This window comes from Anthonomus grandis, chromosome 9 (assembly GCF_022605725.1).
Source record: "Anthonomus grandis grandis chromosome 9, icAntGran1.3, whole genome shotgun sequence".
Taxonomy (NCBI): Eukaryota; Metazoa; Arthropoda; class Insecta; order Coleoptera; family Curculionidae; genus Anthonomus; species Anthonomus grandis.
Window position 1 is genome coordinate 30,062,855 of NC_065554.1, and position 19,756 is coordinate 30,082,610.

The window sequence follows — 19,756 nt, forward strand, 5'->3', positions numbered from 1 at the left end:
ATACTCTTGAATCTCTTCCAGGCATTTAAATATTATTGGAGACTCTATTTCAGCACTTTGAGTGCCTGGAAGTATCTTTTAAGTACTCTTAATGCTCTTCCAGGCACTTAAGAGTAATTTGAAAGTCATTTCAAAAAAATTGAGTCACTTTTACTGCCTATAAGTGTTTTCTAGAGACTCCTGAGCCTCTTTCAGGCACTTAAAGCTTATTGGAGAGTCTATTTCAGCACTTAAGTGCCTGGACGTATCTTCTAAGTTTTCCTGGTGCTCTTCTAAGTACTTAAGGGTAATTTGAGAATGATTTAAAAAAATTGGAGTCACTTTTACTGCCTATAATTGTCTTCTGAATACTCTTGAATCTCTTCCAGGCATTTAAATATTATTGGAGACTCTATTCCAGCACTTTGAGTGCCTGGAAGTATCTTTTAAGTACTCTTAATGCTCTTCCAGGCACTTAAAGCTTATTGGAGAGTCTATTTCAGCGCTTTGAGTGCCTGGACGTATCTTCTAAGTTTTCCTGGTGCTCTTCTAAGTACTTAAGGGTAATTTGAGAGTCACTTCAAAAAATTTGAGTCACTTTTACTGCCTGTAAGTGTCTTCTGAATACTCTTGGACCTCTTCCAGGCACTTAAAGATTATTGGAGAGTCTATTTCAGGTATGTAAGTGCCTGGAAGTATCTTCTAAGGACTCTTAATACTCTTCCAGGCACTAAAGGGTAATTTGAGAATCAATTCGTGGATTTTCAGGCACTTCTGCTGTCAATAAGTGTCTTCTAGATACTCTTGAGCCTCTTCCAGGCACTTGAAGCTTATTGGGGGGTCTATTCCAGCACTTTGAGTGCCTGGAAGTATTTTCTAAGTTTTCCTAGTGCTATTCTAAGTACTTAAAAGTAATTTGAGAATCATTTAAAAAAAATTAAGTCCCTGGAAGTATCTTCTAAGTACTCTTGATGCACTTAAAGGTTATTGCAGAGTCTATTCCAGCACTTTGAGTCCCTGGAAGTATCTTCTAAGTACTTTTGATGCTCTTCCAGGCACTTAAGGGTAATCTGAGAATCAAATCGTGAAATTTCAGGCACTTTTACTCCCTCTAAATGGCTTCTAGTTACTCTTGAACCTCTTCCAGGCATTTAAAGATTATCGGAAGGTCTAGTCCATCACTTTGAGTGCCTGGAAGTATCTTCTAAATACTCTTGAGCCTCTTCCAGGCACTTAAAGGGTATTGGAGAGTCTATTTCAGCACTTTGAGTGCCTGGAAGTATCTTCTAAGTACTCTTGATGCTCTTCCAGGCACTAAGGGGTAATGTGAGAATCAAATCGTGAAATTTCAGGCACTTTTACTCCCTATAAACGTCGTCTAAATGCCCTTAAACCTCTTCCAGATATTTTAAAACTAATGGAGATTCTATCCAGGAATTTTAGTGCCTGGAAGTATCTTCTAAGTACTCTTGATGCTCTTCCGGACACTTAAGGGTAATCTGAAACTCTATTCATGGAATTTGAGTAATTTTTACTGTTTATAAATGTCTTCTAGTGGTTAATAAGAAAACCATTAAAATGAAAATGCCAAATTAATCTTGCTTAAAGGCAAATTACGTGTAAATTTCTCCGAACAGATTAATTTATTTTATAAAAGAATACTCCTTTAATTTTATTAATAAATAATTGAAAATTTATGGTCATTATTAGGTCGTTAAACCAATTTTTTTAGTTCTCAACTGCCTGGAATAAATACAGTAATAAATTTTCAAGCAGTTCACCGATAGAATCAGGTAGTTAAACTAATTTATAATATATATTTAAAAAAAAAAAAAAACATTTTGACACCTGGGTAGTTTTGAGAGGATGAAGATGGAAAGTTGTTAAAAAGTAGTAGATTTTGGACAAATGAATAACAAGGGTCATCAAATTTAAAGGATTGGTGGGCTGTGTGACAGTTGTGGCCAAGAAGTACAGTACAGTGTCATCCGCATATTGTATGACTTTTTAGGAAAGACATATGGTAATTCATTCACATACAGGATAAATAGTAAAGGTCCTTGAGGCAGACCTGCATCACTTCGAATACTGTCACAGAAGATTGCCATAAATGACTCTAAGTGCGTCTGATCTTAATTTATGTTCACGAAATTGTTTTATAAGGACCACTGTCATTTTCATTAGAATCTTTGAAAATGGGAATTACTTTGGAAAATGGAAAATTTTCATTGATAAGGCATGGATTTATAAAATAATTCTTTAGCATATTCCTGTTAATAGAACCTTATAATAGAATTCCAAAGCAACATTTGGAATTCTATTATAAGGCCATAGATATTTGTTGCATTGCTATTGCTTATAATTTTCTTAATTACTTCATAACGCGTATCAGTGTAATTGCTATGATTGGGAGGATTCTTGTCTATGCAGAATTTGTAATAAACATGCGGTCAGACATGTAAGAATGTCATATTGACTCTGGATTTGACTCTTGTTTAGTTATTTTTGAAATTATTGTTAGCTTGTCACCATAGATAAATGGAGTGATTATGTGGCTCCTAATTAAATTTGCAAATTTATTTGAAACATTCTTGGTTTTTTTTTTTTTTTGTTGAAAGTGAAAAGATGTTTTTAGCTTCATTCTCCTCTAACGTTAATTAATAATTTTTTAATTTGTTTTAGAGTTGTGCAGTGGTGAATCGCTTCCTGAAGTAGAGATAATCAGCCTATTGGAGGAGCAAATCCCTCGATATAAGCTGAGGGCTGATACTCTTACTAAATTCGGAGGTAAGATGTTTTTTTTTTTTTTTGTTAATTTTCATTTAAATATGTGAAATAATTTGATCAAAACAAAATCATTGGATATTTGGGTTAAGCATTAGCGAGATAAGGTTATTACGCCGCATTTTAAAATAAATCCTTATCTTTATTTTTTTTATTCGTAAACATTTTTGAACACAGATATTAGGATAAACACCAACGAGATGTTCTTAATAATATTCTGAAAAATATTCTCTGCATGTTGATATGGTAAGAACTCAATTTAAAGCTCAATATCTTAAAAACTAATGCGAATATTCTCATGAAACAAAGAGCATTGTACTCAGAAAAGTATGCTTTCTAACTGATATTCATGGTCTAAAGCAATCCGATCTAAAGTTTCAGAATTATTTGACTTTTTATGAAATAGTTTCCAAGGAAGATAATTGATAAGACAATAAACCACTTTAAAGTCTAATATCTTAAAAACTAATGGGAATATTCTCATGAAACAAAAAACACTGTACTCAGAAAAGTATGCTTTCTAACTGATATTAATGGTCTAAAACAATCCAACCTAAAGTTTCAGAATTATTTGACTTTTTATGAAATAATGTCCGAGGAAGATGATTGTTAAGTCAACGGGTCACTTCAAAGTCCAATATCTTAAAAACTAATGGGAATATTCTAATAAAACAAAGAGCATTGTACTCAGAAAACTATGCTTTCTAACTGATATTTATGGTCTAAAACAATCCAACCTAAAGTTTGAGAATTATTTCACTCTTTATGAAATAGTGTCCAAGAAAGATGATTGGTAAGGCAATGAACCACTTTAAAGTCTAATATCTTAAAAACTAATGGGAATATTCTAATAAAACAAAGAGTATTGTACTCAGAAAAGTATGCTTTCGAAATGATATCTATGGTCTAAAACAATCCAACTTAAAGTTTCAGAATTATTTGACTTTTTATGAAATGATGTCCGAGGAAGATGATTGGTAAGTCAACGGGTCACTTCAAAGCTCAATATTTTAAAAACTAGTGGGAATATTCTCATGAAACAAAAAACATTGTACTCAGAAAAGTATGCTTTCGAAATCATATTCATGGTCTAAAACAATCCAACCTAAAGTTTTAGAATTATTTGCCTTTTTATTAAATAATGTCCAAGGAAGATGATTGATAAGACAATGAACCACTTTAAAGTCTAATATCTTAAAAACTAATGGGAATATTCTAATAAAACAAAGAGTATTGTACTCAGAAAAGTATGCTTTCGAAATGATATACATGGTCTAAAACAATCCAACCTAAAGTTTCAGAATTATTTGCCTTTTTATTAAATAATTTCCAAGGAAGATGATTGATAAGACAATGAACCACTTTAAAGTCTAATATCTTAAAAACTAATGGGAATATTCTAATAAAACAAAGAGTATTGTACTCAGAAGAGTATGCTTTCTAACTGATATTTATGGTCTAAAACAATCCAACCTAAAGTTAGAGAATTATTTCACTCTTTATGAAATAGTGTCCAAGGAAGATGATTGGTAAGGCAATGAACCACTTTAAAGTCTAATATCTTAGAAACTAATGGGAATATTCTCATGAAACAAAAAACATTGTACTTAGATAATATAAGGTATGTCCCTTAAAGCTAAATCAATGTAAAAATTATTCTGTTTTTTTACCGTTTTATATTCAAAATCTTTGGAAATGCCACTTTAGTATACAATTTTGTTTTACATTTAAGACACCCTGTATTAAGGAATATCTTGAAAGTTTCCTTTAAAAGTGCTACGTGACCAAAAGCTCGTCTTAAGATCCTTCACATTTCTAAACGTTTAAGAGGATTATCTACCTGGGTTTGCTTGAAAAGGGTTTATGAAATAAATTGGTGGAGGAGCCAGGAAAAAAAGTGTTTTTATTTTAAAAACATGTAATTATAATGTTTTATTTATGCTTGTCAAAATGTTATTAAGTGAACAAAAAATTAGGACATTTTTGGCATAAGTCTTAAAAAAAGCATTAAAATGTACCGCATTCTGGTTTTTTTCTTCAGAATATTCATATATGGCAGTTCAATGAGAAAATTACTTGATTTTGATCATATATTGTCATTTTATCATAGAAAAACATCAACAAGTAAACCCTCACTTCTACTTAGACACGCTCATCTACGTGATAAAACGACAGGAATCAAAATAATTTAAAAAAAAAAACATTCACCTTGAAGATAAGCAAACCTTATTTTGATTACTCGCGAAACTGATAAGTAGATGTGAAAATAACTGTAGATGTCAGTTAAAAAGATAGATTCCTTTAATCTACATGTAGACGAATTAATTCAGGTAAAAATGGTGCGAAAAAGACGCTATTCCAGATCGATGGAGGATCTCGTGTTCACTTGGCAAACCAGTAAGACAATATTTATTAAGTCAACAATTTTTTTATTATTTTGCGGTATAATAGACCACTACAGGCAAATTTTCAAGGTTTTTAATAAACTGGTGCGCCGGTAATTCGGCGGTAAATTATCATCAGTCGAGAATAGTTCAGTTGCATTAAATGGTTCTGGTGCGTGGAAAAATTGGGATTTTACGATATAAATGTTTTATGAGGGTTTTTTGGATTTTAGTGTAACGATAGGACTGTTATTCTTGAAGGTATCAAAATATGTTCCATTCATAAAGAATATTACTTTGCCTAGGAATTCTATTTAAAAAAAATATATTTTGAAACGGTTTGTGGCCTTGATAGTCTTTTGGAAATTGTATTTTTTTTACGAAGTAAAAGCAGTTATGTATCTAAATTTTCATTTTATTATATTTATTCGACTTTTCATGTATCATTTCTTTAAGAAAAAAAAAATTATAAAACGAAAACAAAAATGTATGTTAATTTTTTTTGTTATGAATGTTACTTTCTGATGTTTAAATTATTCGTTTCTAATAAGAGCAGCGAATTTTTTCTGGATATTTTAAAAAATATTAGAGATTTTTGACAGATATGTTAAAAAATTAAACACCTGCGTAACTGAAAAAACTGATTTTTTTTTAATACAAGTTTAACTCCAATGTACATATATTTAACTTAATATAATATATAAACAATAAAGCAAGAATCAGAAACAGTTTAAGGTATAAATTAAAGATTTTTGTAATTCTAAGGATGTATTTTTAAAGAAAATATAACCAATGCCTTACTTTTTATACATCATGACACTTGTTTTTTCTTGCTACTAAAAAGTTAAAATAAACTTGAAAAATTAACTTAAAACATAAAAATCTCATTTTTTTCAAACTTAGCAATTAATTATATTTAAATTGTTAGGTACAGTTTAATAAGCATAAATAAATAAAAAAAAGTAGGGGAAACTAAAGTAGCGCAGTGGAAAAACAAGACAAAATAAAACATAATTCTTAAACTAGTAATTAAAAAAAAATCAAAGCAAGTTCCTGTAACAAAACTTGAACTGTAGGTATAGGGCAGATAGAAGGTATATCAGTTTTCACACTTTTAATATTAGGCTCTCTCCAATTTTCAGTCCTTTATAATAATCACAGATAATATTCAAGTGACAGGAGATCAACCAAAATAAATCAAACTTGAAAATTATGATAAAAACCTCTAATCCAATATAACCTCTTCTCATTTGTATACTTTATCCAGAATCTTATGAAAATTGTATTTTTTATACATGGTTTATTCCTTTACATATGTAAATCATTACATATTTAACAGTTACGTATGAACATGTTAATCTTTATTCCAATATCTTTTATGGTAAATTCCTTAGGGGAACGCAATAAAAATCTATTGACAACATTATGTTTTTTTCTTTATATTGGCAATTAAAAAATCTTCCTTAAAAACAAACAAATTCACAAAAAAATCAATTTGTATTGAACAAAAGGTGTTCCCATTCAGAAATACTCCTAACCTAAATTAGCTATGAAAATCCATACATAATAACATACTTGAAATTCTGGAGAAAAAACAGAAAATATTGTCCTGCTATGAGGATACTTAAGGAATAGTTTTCCAGTGGTTTTTTAAGTAAATATTTCTTTCAGGCATTTAAAGTCCAAGCATTTGACTTTTTCCAGGTAATTTTGCCAGGAACATGTTTTTTCCATTTTTTTTTTAAATTTCAAATTCAGTCAGTAATAAATTTTTTCTTTAAAATCCCTAGAAAAAACAGGAATTATTGTTCTATCATAAGGATATTCTTAGCGGAACTTTTAAGTTACTCAAAATGCATTCTCATTTTTATATTACGTCAACAATCTTCTGGAAATTGTGTTTTTGTTGTATCGTGTTAATCAGTTTAACCGTATGTAAATCACCATTTTATTAAATTCTTTCAACATACGAAGACGATATAAAGCCGATATAAATTTGGTGAAATTTCCAGGTCTTCTCATATACAAATCTCCCACTTTATTCTTACTTAATTTTTCCAGTTTCATATGAAAATCATAATTTTTATATTTGTATATTGGCAATAAAAAACAGAATGTAACAAATTCATTCAATTTCTATTGAACAAAGGGTGTTCCCATTCAAAAATACGCACCTAAAGCTCACACTTTGATTGGCTAGGACCACCAGGCATACCTAAAAGGCCAGGTAGACCGAATAGTGGATTCAATACTTCCCACTTTAATTGATCGGTTAAATGTTGTTTAGTGGTGTTATAAATTGGGGTAGGTACATTTTTTTAAAGTACTATTTAGCGTTTAATAATAATATAAAATTAAGGTCCTGTCTTTTTAATGAAATGTTCAAATAACATCGACTTCCACTCACAGGAGTTTTCACTCTGTTTTGCCGAAAATTTGTAAGTTTTTTTGGAGGGTCAAAGGGACACATAAAATTATGTTAAAATTCAAATTTTTTTCTTATTATTAGGACAATGTGTATTAAAGGAAATTGAAAATAAAAAATGTTTTTCCTACGTATGTATTAACGATAAAATTAGTTGGTAAAATCACAGGGCAAAATTCAATTGTGTTATTTGAGTTAACTTTTGCAATTTTTCAGGCAGTTGAAATGGTGTCTCAAGGTCCAGGAAGAATTTTAAGTTTTTTCCAGGCAGTTGAAATTATTTTTAATTGGTTTGAAACTACTGGAATTTTTTTTTTTTAAGTAGCTAGTCACTTTTCAAATTTTTTAGACAGTAGAGGTGAAGTAAAGCTCCTGGATTAACTCTTTCATTTTTTTCAGACAGTTCGGATGATTTTTTAGTATTTCAAGTTCCTGGACTAATTTTAATTTATTTTCTAAATAGTAGATGTGATTTTTAATGGGTTTCAACCTACTGGAATACATTTTCATGTATTGGGACTACATGCATGCTGGTTTTCATTTCTAAGAATTTTTCATTTCTGTACTGCAGTTGGGGTTAATTTTCGATTTTTTGTCTAGTCAGTTGAAGGGGGTTTTCATGGGTTTCAAGCACCTGGAATAATTTTTTAATTTTTTCAAGGCAATTGAGACGATTTTCAAACAAAAGTAATCTAATATTTGTTCCACTAGAAATTAATTGGTGAAGGTGCCAGGAACAAAATCGTTTTTTTTTAATGGTGAATACCCCGAATAAAATTTTAAAGTAAATTTTTCTCATTTCAACGGTCTATTAGGATCTAAAAGAATTATTTATTTATTAAAAGACCGACCACTTTACCGACCGATATCTTAAGAACAATTGGGAATATTCTCATGCAACAAAACGCTTTTTATTAAAGAAACAATAATTTTGAAATGTTCCTTCTAAGCTTTAATTTTATATATAAAGGAACTCTCTTTAAAGTGATCACTCGCTTTGATGCCTGATACCTTGACCATTAGTGAGAATATTTTCATGTTCTAATGTTATTTTGTGCCTAAAATCTAAACAAGAAATACCCCATAAACTGTTTTTTTTTTGTCCCTATCCTGCTATAAAAATTCGTAAGGATTTATTTCCACGTTTTTTTTTTTAATAAATATCCATCCAAATTCATTTGCGGAACTTTAAAGGTGCACAAACGCATTTTTGGTTGAGTTTCCTAGTTGCTCTAGGAAACCAAATATCTTCCTTAAATTATATATTTGAATAATTTGATATTTTCAAACACAACGAAAAATTTTGCATTGAGACACCCTATACCAATGCTATTAATTTGAAAGTTTGTCTTCTTAACTTTCTAAAGATCCATAAGGATTTTAAATTTACGTTTGCTGATTAACTCAATTAGTGGAGGTGCCAGGCAAAAATGTTCTTATGTATATTCCTATTCAAGCAAGAAAATTTCTTTTATTGTTTTTATAGGTCTAACATACGTAACAAATACATTTTTATGCGGGAATATAAAATAAATCTTTAAAGTACTATTTACCGCATAATAATAATTAAAAAAAATTAAGGTCTTGTCTTTTTAAGGAATTGTTCAAATAAAATCGAGTTCCACTCACAGGAATTTTCTTCACTCTGTTTTGCCAAAAAGTCCGATCTTTTTTTTTTGGAAGGGACCCAATATATGATGTTAAAATGTTTTTCCTGTTATTGGGACATAGACAACACAATGTTTTTCCTATGTATGTATTCACTATAAAATTAATTGGTACAGGGCAAGATTCAATTATGTGATTTGAGGTAACTTTTGCAATTTTCCAGGCAGTTGAAATGATGTTTTAAGGTCCTGGAATAATTGTTCAATTTTTCCAGGCAGTTGGGATGATTTTTTACGAGTTTCAAGTACTTTCAGGTACTGTCTACTACACTCATGTAATCAAGAGGTCACTTTTTTGATTTTCCAAGCATTTTAAATAATTTCTCAAGCTGGTTTTCGTTTCTAAGATTTTTTTATTTTTGTGTACTGCAATTGGGGTTAATTTTCATTTTTTGTCTAGTCAGTTGAAATGAGAAAAATACTTTAAAATTTTATTTGGGGTATTCACCATTAAAAGGGACGATTTTTTTCCTGGCACCTTCACCAATTAAATTCTAGTGGAACACAAATATTAAATTATTTTTGTGTGAAAATCGTCTCAACTGTCTTGAAAAAATTAAAAAATTATTCCAGATGCTTAAAACCCATGAAAACCGCTTCAACTGACTAGACAAAAAATCGAAAATTAACCCCAACTGTACTACAGAAATGAAAAATTCTTCGAAATGAAAACCAGCTTGCATGTAGTCCCAATACATGAAATTTTATTCTAGTAGGTTGAAACCCATTAAAAATCACATCTACTATTTAGAAAATAAATTAAAATTAGTCCAGGAACTTGAAATACTAAAAAATCATCCGAACTGTCTGAAAAAAATGAAAGAGTTAATCCAGGACCTTTACTTCACCTCTACTGTCTAAAAAATTTGAAAAGTGACTAGCTACTTAAAAAAAATTATTCCAGTAGTTTCAAACCAATTAAAAATAATTTCAACTGCCTGGAAAAAAATGAGAAATTATTCCAGGACCTTGAGACACCATTTCAACTGCCTGGAAAATTGCAAAAGTTAACTCAAATAATACAATTGAATTTTGCCCTGTGACTTTACCAACTAATTTTATCGTGAATATATACGTAGGAAAAACGTAGTTTTTATTTTAAATTTCCTCTAATACGCAGTGTCCTAATAATAAGAAAAAAAATTGAATTTTAACTTAATTTTTTGTGTCCCTTTGACCCTCCAAAAAAAACTTACAAATTTTCGGCAAAACAGAGTGGAAACTCCTGTGAGTGAAAGTCGATGTTATTTGAACAATCCCTTAAAAAGACAAGTCCTTAATTTTTTATTATTTTTTACATTTTTAGAATCGTCCTTCCTAGATTATTCCTTTTTGGTTCTGTTTGAAGGGTGAAAATATGATAGTGCTCAGATATACAATTTAAGGTTTTTTTTTATTTTTACGCGATATTTAGCTTTCTGCAATAATTCGGAAACTCAACTGAAACTTAATTTTGTGTAACCTGAAAATTACACAATTGAATTTGGATGGAAAACTATGGACTGCCTGGAAAAAAGTGGTAATTATGTTAAAAACGCAGAAAAATAATAATTTTTCTTATAGTAGAGCAATAATTCCTGTTTTTCCATGGTTTTTAAAGAAACCTGGCAGAACTGTCTAAAAAACGTATACAGTCAAAACAAATATTTGAAATTTTTAAAAAAATGTGGCATATTAGAGACCAGAATTTTTTTTTTAATTCTGCTAAAGCCGTTTCTGTCAAAATTACCTGGAAGAAGTAAAATACTTGGATTTCAATTGCCTGAAAAAATATTTATACAATAATCCTTTCTTTGATGATTAACATTACGTCTATTACTTTCAGGTTACGAAAATCAAGATTGGTTTATACCGACTCCGGCACTTCAGGTAGACGAGGCGGACCTAAAACTATCCCCGGATCAAATCCGAGAGACGCTCAACTATTTTCGTAAGTGTTCCCTTCACTTCTTAACCCCTAACCAATCGATAAATAAATTCATTTCGATCCAATTAATTGCAGTTCTATGTAGCAATCGCGTGAGCCAAATGACAAAAACTTACGATGACATAGAAGCAGTCACCCGGCTTCTGGAAGAGGTAAGCAACCTATATAACTTACTATACTTACCTACCGTTACGCGTTAAATTCCCCAATTTAATCCAGAAAGAAAAAGACTTGGAACTGACCGCCAGAATAGGAAAAGAACTGTTGCAGCACAACAACAAACTGGAAAACACGGTGGCGTCGTTGGAAACGGACCTGAAGGCGGCCTACGAGAAAATCACCCAGCTCAGCCATGAGTGCCAAAAGAAAACGGACCTCATCCAGATTCTCACCAACGATATGGACGATTCCATGCTGGACACCGCGTCGTCCGGTCGGATTAATTTGGACCTTATGCAAAAAAGAATCGGTAAGGGAAATTTTATATAACACGCATATCGTCAATCAGTCGGATTGATTTTTTAAACCCCGCAATTTTATCTGTGTGTGTGTGTGTACAGTGATTGTTTATAACCCGCTATTTACTCGATTAAATATAGACTGATAAACCGGTTGCATGGTTAAGTAATTCTCTTAATTTTCCACCAGTTAGTTCGTCTTTGTTTGTCAAACGAATCACTTACGTAACCCACGTGCTTAAAGCCAAAACTCTCCTCGGAAATTAAAAAAAATAATGTGATTAAAGTGTTTGAGTTGTTGACGTAGTAGTGTTTACTACAGAAATGGATATTAATGAGCCTATAGAGTGCGTTGACCCGAAAACTAATATAGATCTTTAGTTAATGTGGTGTTTCAATTTGGTAATGTGAATTGAATATTTAAAAACCTATATATTGGACTTTTATTTAAGAGTTTTTTCGAAATTCCTCCTTAAAATGGATGATGATCAGCTTGAAGATCGAACTTATTCCTTGGAAACTATTACACAAAAAGTGCAATATTTTTAAAATTTCTAGTAAGGTCCAGATGAACCCTAAACATCATTTGTGAAATATATTTTTCTGCTTCTGCCAGTGGTTTTCTAAATGTTCCTCCTTAAAGTGAGTAATAATTACCTTCAAGATCGAAATTGTTCCTCAGAAACCATTACACAAAAAGTGGAATATTTTCGAAATTATTGGCTGAATTAAGATAAAACCTAAAAGACATTCGTTGCTTTCTGAACATTCTGCTTTTTATTTCATAGGAATATTCCCAGTAGTTTTTTAGATTTTCCTTCTGAAAGTGGGTGATCACCTGATCGAACTTATTCCTTAGAACTCATTACACAAAAAGTGGAATATTTTAAAAATTATTGGCTGGATTGAGATGAACCTTAAACATAATTTGTAGAACATACTTTTCTGAATATTGTGCTTTTTATTTTATGAGAATATTCCCAGTGGTTTTTTTAGATTTTCATCTTTAAAGTGAATGATCGCCTTGAAGTTCGATCTTGTTCCTCAGACACCGCTACAAAAAAACATTCTATAAGTCAGAATTTGTTGGTTAAACTGGTTTGGACCATAGACAATATTTCTAGGACATACTTTTCTGAATATTCTACTTGCAGGGGGCATTTTTTGACAGTACGCCACTGCATTTTTTTGAAATAACTTTTTTTTTTAAATCCCTATTTAATTTTGAGCAAATTTGCAATCTTCAGTTTTTTTTAATTTGATGCACTGTTTTTGCGTAAATTAATAAAACCCTGGTCTTGAGAATGCTCATTTCAGTAAATAAGCACATTATAGCAACGTATTTCGTACGTTGCCATAATGTGCTTGTTTGTTCCAAATAGAATTTTTCCAAAAATGGTATTTATTAATTTACGCAAAAACAGTGAATAACATAAACATAATATTAAATTCTTCAACAAAGATACTTATCGTTGAAGTTCAACCAAAAATGTATACCTGATGTAAACCAAAAATAAACGTTGATTTAACTATTACGTGTTGTGCACACTGGTGTTTCAGTCTTGTTGTTTGACCGTCATTTAAGTATTTAATTTTTAATAAATATGCCTTAATATATAAATTACAGCATCCCTCCAAGACGAGAATAAAGCGTTAAAATCGGAATATTGTCGTTTGGCGTCTTGCGCGGACGATATCGAAGCACAGGAGCAAAGACTATTGAAAGACCTAACGGGACAACTAAGTGAGTGTAATTCGCTTAATTAATCAATTAATTAATTGAACCGTTTAATTAACTATTTCAGCTTGTGCAAATTCAAGTATGAGCTACTTAGAAGACGAAATCGACAAGGTCAAAGAGGAGAACCGGATGCAACACGAGCAAATTTTATCTTTGCAAGCGCAGTTGCAGGACACGGAGGATAAATTAAGAAAGGTAAGGAATATTATGAAGTATGTCATATTTTCAAAATATCGACGTTTTTACAGTTCCTAGCAGAAAACGAAGAGCTGACCGGTCTCTTGCAAATCACCACCGCAAACCAGGGAAGTCTGGCGGTAGAACTATCGGAGTTCAAGGCGCGATTCTACGAGGTAGAGGCTCTCCTCAAAGATGCACAGGAGCAAATCAAAAAACTGCGAAAAAAACAAACTCCCGCCGCCAGGTTGAGTTTGTTCTCGTCGTTGGGCGCCACCGGTACCGGACCGTACGATAGTTTACAAAACGAACTCGAGATGTCGATGCATTCCGAATTGAGCGTCGATTCTGGAATATCGAATGGTACCGATGGCACGATGTAAGCAATGCAATTTTTTATTACTATAACTATGCCTGATTTTTTTTTCTATTTATTCGACACAAAGTTCATAACTCAGGAAATTGACCAGATATGATTCTGAAAATTTGTATACATATTTCAAGGATAATTTCGTTGGACACCTATTTCAGCGTTTTTCCCAATTCGTACAAGAATTTGAGAAAAAAAATATTTTTCGAAAATATTGATTTTTTTTCTATTTATTTAACACAAAGTTCATAACTCAGAAAATTGACCAGATGTGATTCTGAAAATTTGTATACATATTCCATGGACAATTTCGTTGGACACCTATTTCAGCGTTTTTCCCAATTCCTTCAAAAATTTGAGAAAAAAATTTTTTTCGAAAATATTGATTTTTTTTCTATTTATTTAACACAAAGTTCATAACTTAGAAAATTGACCAGATGTGATTCTGAAAATTTGTACACATAATCCATGGACAATTTCGTTGGACACCTATTTCAGCGTTTTTCCCAATTCGTACAAGAATTTGAGAAAAAAAATATTTTTCGAAAATATTGATTTTTTTTTTCTATTTATTCGACACAAAATTCATAACTCAGAAAATTGACTAGATGTCATTCTGAAAATTTGTACACATAATCCATGGACAATTTCGTTGGACACCTATTTCAGCGTTTTTCCCAATTCGTACAAGAATTTGAGAAAAAAAATATTTTTCGAAAATATTGATTTTTTTTTTCTATTTATTCGACACAAAATTCATAACTCAAAAAATTGACTAGCTGTCATTCTGAAAATTTGTATACGTATTCCAAGGACAATTTTGTTGGACACCTATTTCAGCGTTTTTCCCAATTCCTACAAAAATTTGAGAAAAAAATATTTTTCGAAAATATTGATTTTTTTTTCTATTTATTCGACACAAAGTTCATAACTCAGAAAATTGACCAGATGTGATTCTGAAAATTTGTACACCTAATCCATGGACAATTTCGTTGGACACCTATTTCAGCGTTTTTCCCAATTCCTTCAAAAATTTGAGAAAAAATTTTTTTTCGAAAATATTGATTTTTTTTCTATTTATTTAACACAAAGTTCATAACTTAGAAAATTGACCAGATGTCATTCTGAAAATTTGTACACATAATCCATGGACAATTTCGTTGGACACCTATTTCAGCGTTTTTCCCAATTCGTACAAGAATTTGAGAAAAAAAATATTTTTCGAAAATATTGATTTTTTTTTTCTAATTATTCGACACAAAATTCATAACTCAAAAAATTGACTAGCTGTCATTCTGAAAATTTATATACGTATTCCAAGGACAATTTTGTTGGACACCTATTTCAGCGTTTTTCCCAATTCCTACAAAAATTTGAGAAAAAAATATTTTTCGAAAATATTGATTTTTTTTTCTATTTATTCGACACAAAGTTCATAACTCAGAAAATTGACCAGATGTGATTCTGAAAATTTGTACACCTAATCCATGGACAATTTCGTTGGACACCTATTTCAGCGTTTTTCCCAATTCCTTCAAAAATTTGAGAAAAAATTTTTTTTCGAAAATATTGATTTTTTTTCTATTTATTTAACACAAAGTTCATAACTTAGAAAATTGACCAGATGTGATTCTGAAAATTTGTACACATAATCCATGGACAATTTCGTTGGACACCTATTTCAGCGTTTTTCCCAATTCGTACAAGAATTTGAGAAAAAAAATATTTTTCGAAAATATTGATTTTTTTTTTTCTATTTATTCGACACAAAATTCATAACTCAAAAAATTGACTAGCTGTCATTCTGAAAATTTATATACGTATTCCAAGGACAATTTTGTTGGACACCTATTTCAGCGTTTTTCCCAATTCCTACAAAAATTTGAGAAAAAAAATATTTTTCGAAAATATTGATTTTTTTTTTCTATTTATTCGACACAAAATTCATAACTCAAAAAATTGACTAGCTGTCATTCTGAAAATTTGTATACGTATTCCAAGGACAATTTTGTTGGACACCTATTTCAGCGTTTTTCCCAATTCCTACAAAAATTTGAGAAAAAAATATTTTTCGAAAATATTGATTTTTTTTTCTATTTATTCGACACAAAATTCATAACTCAGAAAATTGACTAGATGTCATTCTGAAAATTTGTACACATAATCCATGGACAATTTCGTTGGACACCTATTTCAGCGTTTTTCCCAATTCGTACAAGAATTTGAGAAAAAAAATATTTTTCGAAAATATTGATTTTTTTTTTCTATTTATTCGACACAAAATTCATAACTCAAAAAATTGACTAGCTGTCATTCTGAAAATTTGTATACGTATTCCAAGGACAATTTTGTTGGACACCTATTTCAGCGTTTTTCCCAATTCCTACAAAAATTTGAGAAAAAAATATTTTTCGAAAATATTGATTTTTTTTTCTATTTATTCGACACAAAGTTCATAACTCAGAAAATTGACCAGATGTGATTCTGAAAATTTGTACACCTAATCCATGGACAATTTCGTTGGACACCTATTTCAGCGTTTTTCCCGATTCGTACAAGAATTTGAGAAAAAAAAAAATTTTTCGAAAATATTGATTTTTTTTTTCTATTTATTCGACACAAAATTCATAACTCAGAAAATTGACCAGATGTGATTCTGAAAATTTGTACACATAATCCATGGACAATTTCGTTGGACACCTATTTCAGCGTTTTTCCCAATTCCTACAAAAATTTGAGAAAAAAAATATTTTTCGAAAATATTGATTTTTTTTTTTTATTTATTCGACACAAAATTCATAACTCAGAAAATTGACTAGATGTCATTCTGAAAATTTGTACACATAATCCATGGACAATTTCGTTGGACACCTATTTCAGCGTTTTTCCCAATTCGTACAAGAATTTGAGAAAAAAAATATTTTTCGAAAATATTGATTTTTTTTTTCTATTTATTCGACACAAAATTCATAACTCAAAAAATTGACTAGCTGTCATTCTGAAAATTTGTATACGTATTCCAAGGACAATTTTGTTGGACACCTATTTCAGCGTTTTTCCCAATTCCTACAAAAATTTGAGAAAAAAATATTTTTCGAAAATATTGATTTTTTTTTCTATTTATTCGACACAAAGTTCATAACTCAGAAAATTGACCAGATGTGATTCTGAAAATTTGTACACATAATCCATGGACAATTTCGTTGGACACCTATTTCAGCGTTTTTCCCGATTCGTACAAGAATTTGAGAAAAAAAAATATTTTTCGAAAATATTGATTTTTTTTTTCTATTTATTCGACACAAAATTCATAACTCAGAAAATTGACCAGATGTGATTCTGAAAATTTGTACACATAATCCATGGACAATTTCGTTGGACACCTATTTCAGCGTTTTTCCCAATTCCTACAAAAATTTGAGAAAAAAAAATATTTTTCGAAAATATTGATTTTTTTTTTCTATTTATTCGACACAAAATTCATAACTCAGAAAATTGACCAGATGTCATTCTGAAAATTTGTATACGTGTTCCAAGGACAATTTTGTTGGACACCTATTTCAGCGTTTTTCCCAATTCCTACAAAAATTTGAGAAAAAAAATATTTTTCGAAAATATTGATTTTTTTTTTCTATTTATTCGACACAAAATTCATAACTCAAAAAATTGACTAGATGTCATTCTGAAAATTTGTACACATAATCCATGGACAATTTCGTTGGACACCTATTTCAGCGTTTTTCCCAATTCGTACAAGAATTTGAGAAAAAAAATATTTTTCGAAAATATTGATTTTTTTTTAATATTTATTCGACACAAAATTCATAACTCAGAAAATTGACCAGATGTGATTCTGAAAATTTGTACACATAATCCATGGACAATTTCGTTGGACACCTATTTTAGCGTTTTTCCCAATTCCTACAAAAATTTGAGAAAAAAAATATTTTTCGAAAATATTGATTTTTTTTTCTATTTATTTGACACAAAATTCATAACTCAGAAAATTGACCAGATGTCATTCTGAAAATTTGTATACGTATTCCAAGGACAATTTTGTTGGACACCTATTTCAGCGTTTTTCCCAATTCCTACAAAAATTTGAGAAAAAAAATATTTTTCGAAAATATTGATTTTTTTTTCTATTTATTTGACACAAAATTTATAACTCAGAAAATTGACCAGATGTGATTCTGAAAATTTGTATACATAATTCATGGACAATTTCGAACACTATTAAACAAAAGTGTTTTTTTTTTTGTTAAATTAATTTTAACAAAACTATTATAGAACTATTTTCTACATAAAACTTCTTCTTTCCCTTAGGCCGCAATTCAAAAAAGTCTTCGAAACGGTCCGTTGCGCCTCCCAAAACTCCCTGAGCAGCGCGGAGAGCCTGGGCAGCCTCCATTCCTCCCTGGGAGGTTACGTGAGCAGCATGGGAGCGAGTGGAGGTCCCCGTATGAGCGTCATGTCCACCGGCAATTACGCGGGCTACACGTCCGCCCAGAGGAGACCTTCGTCGTCGATCTACAGCAGCAGTTCCCTGGGTTATCCCAGTTTGGAGTCCACCTCGGGCCACTCCGATATGGACTCGTTACATACGACCGATTCGGAGGAGGGTTATCCGGGTGCGCCCCGAAAGGGCGTCCCGGGTGTCCCGGGAGCGACCGAACTGGAGGCGGCGTTGCAACGTCTCACTCCCGGTGCGGTGTTGGCGCGTAGGGCCAATTTGCAGACCGGTTACGGAGGTTACGAGAGCGACGGGTTTTTGCCTTTCGGGTGTCGCACGCCGGACAGTTTGATGTCCACCGGATCGGCGGGGAATTATTTCGGTTCGGGTTGGAAGTTGCCCGAGAAGTTGCAAATTGTGAAACCGATGGAGGGCTCGCAGACTTTGCATCATTGGTCGCAGCTCGCGCAGCCCACTTTCGGCGGACTGTTGGAGGAGAGACCTGGTGTGAGGATACGGTAAGGAAATTGTTAGATTCTTACAGGAGTTTTGCATTTGAAATATCATTTTTATTAAATAACTTATCTAGAAATACTGTTTTGAGTTCTCTGCCCAAGCAGCACAAATATGCTTGAAATGATCATATAGCACGCTATATCAATGAATATAAGCTTTATTGTCATAAGAAATCTTGTTGACAAAGTTGTAAAAAAAATCAACAAACCATAATATAGTAAGAATACAATAAAACTAGATTTAACATATAATACAAATAAACAAATTACACTAATAAATTTCAACATATATAAATTCAAACATAATACAACATTAAAACATGTTAAAAAGGACACAGTACATTTAAAATCTCTCCACTTAGAAGTCTCCAATTTCATAGTACCCTTTTGGAACAAGCAATCCTTCTGCACTTTTTCCAAAGAACTTATTATTATGAATCACTTTGATATCTGCAGAAAGATGATTATACAGCTTTTTACCATTGAAAATAAAAGATTTTTTTATTGATGTACTGTTGGGTACAGGTAAAGTTTCATCATTGGCCCTTCTACTGCCTATTCATTATTTTTCCTATTCATGTCTTTCTGTTACATTGCTGTGGTTTCTATATTTTTTATGAATAACACAAACGGATTCCAAAATTAATAAAGAAGGCAAAGTTAAGATTTTGTGTGAAATGAACAGTTCTTTGCATGAATTCCTCACTCCAATTTTTCAAATGTATTTGATAGCCCTGTTTAGCAACACAAAAACACTTGGTCACAACATACACCCCAGAAACATAATCCGTACCTTAGATTTGATTCAATTAAAGCAAAATAAGTATTTTTGGCAACATTAAACTCAACGTCCTAGGATACCACCTTAAGAGCATA

The 19,756-nt window shown here is 31.2% G+C and overlaps 1 protein-coding gene across 6 annotated transcripts in view; it reads left to right on the forward strand.

Annotated features, from left to right (window-relative positions):
• Positions 1-19,756, forward strand: part of LOC126740801 (trafficking kinesin-binding protein milt) — a 102,488-nt gene that overhangs the window by 57,779 nt on the left and 24,953 nt on the right. For 5 of the 6 annotated variants that reach the window (XM_050446978.1, XM_050446979.1, XM_050446975.1 and 2 more), the window contains 8 exons: positions 2,662-2,766; positions 11,065-11,169; positions 11,242-11,318; positions 11,386-11,635; positions 13,252-13,368; positions 13,430-13,560; positions 13,614-13,921; positions 18,239-18,883. In XM_050446978.1, coding sequence (XP_050302935.1) covers positions 11,268-11,318; positions 11,386-11,635; positions 13,252-13,368; positions 13,430-13,560; positions 13,614-13,921; positions 18,239-18,883 — 1,502 coding nt within the window. In that variant the 5' untranslated portion in view covers positions 2,662-2,766; positions 11,065-11,169; positions 11,242-11,267. Of the gene's footprint in view, positions 1-2,661; positions 2,767-5,042; positions 5,161-11,064; positions 11,170-11,241; positions 11,319-11,385; positions 11,636-13,251; positions 13,369-13,429; positions 13,561-13,613; positions 13,922-18,238; positions 18,884-19,756 lie in introns of those variants that run through there. The other variant, XM_050446976.1, reaches the window with a different exon arrangement.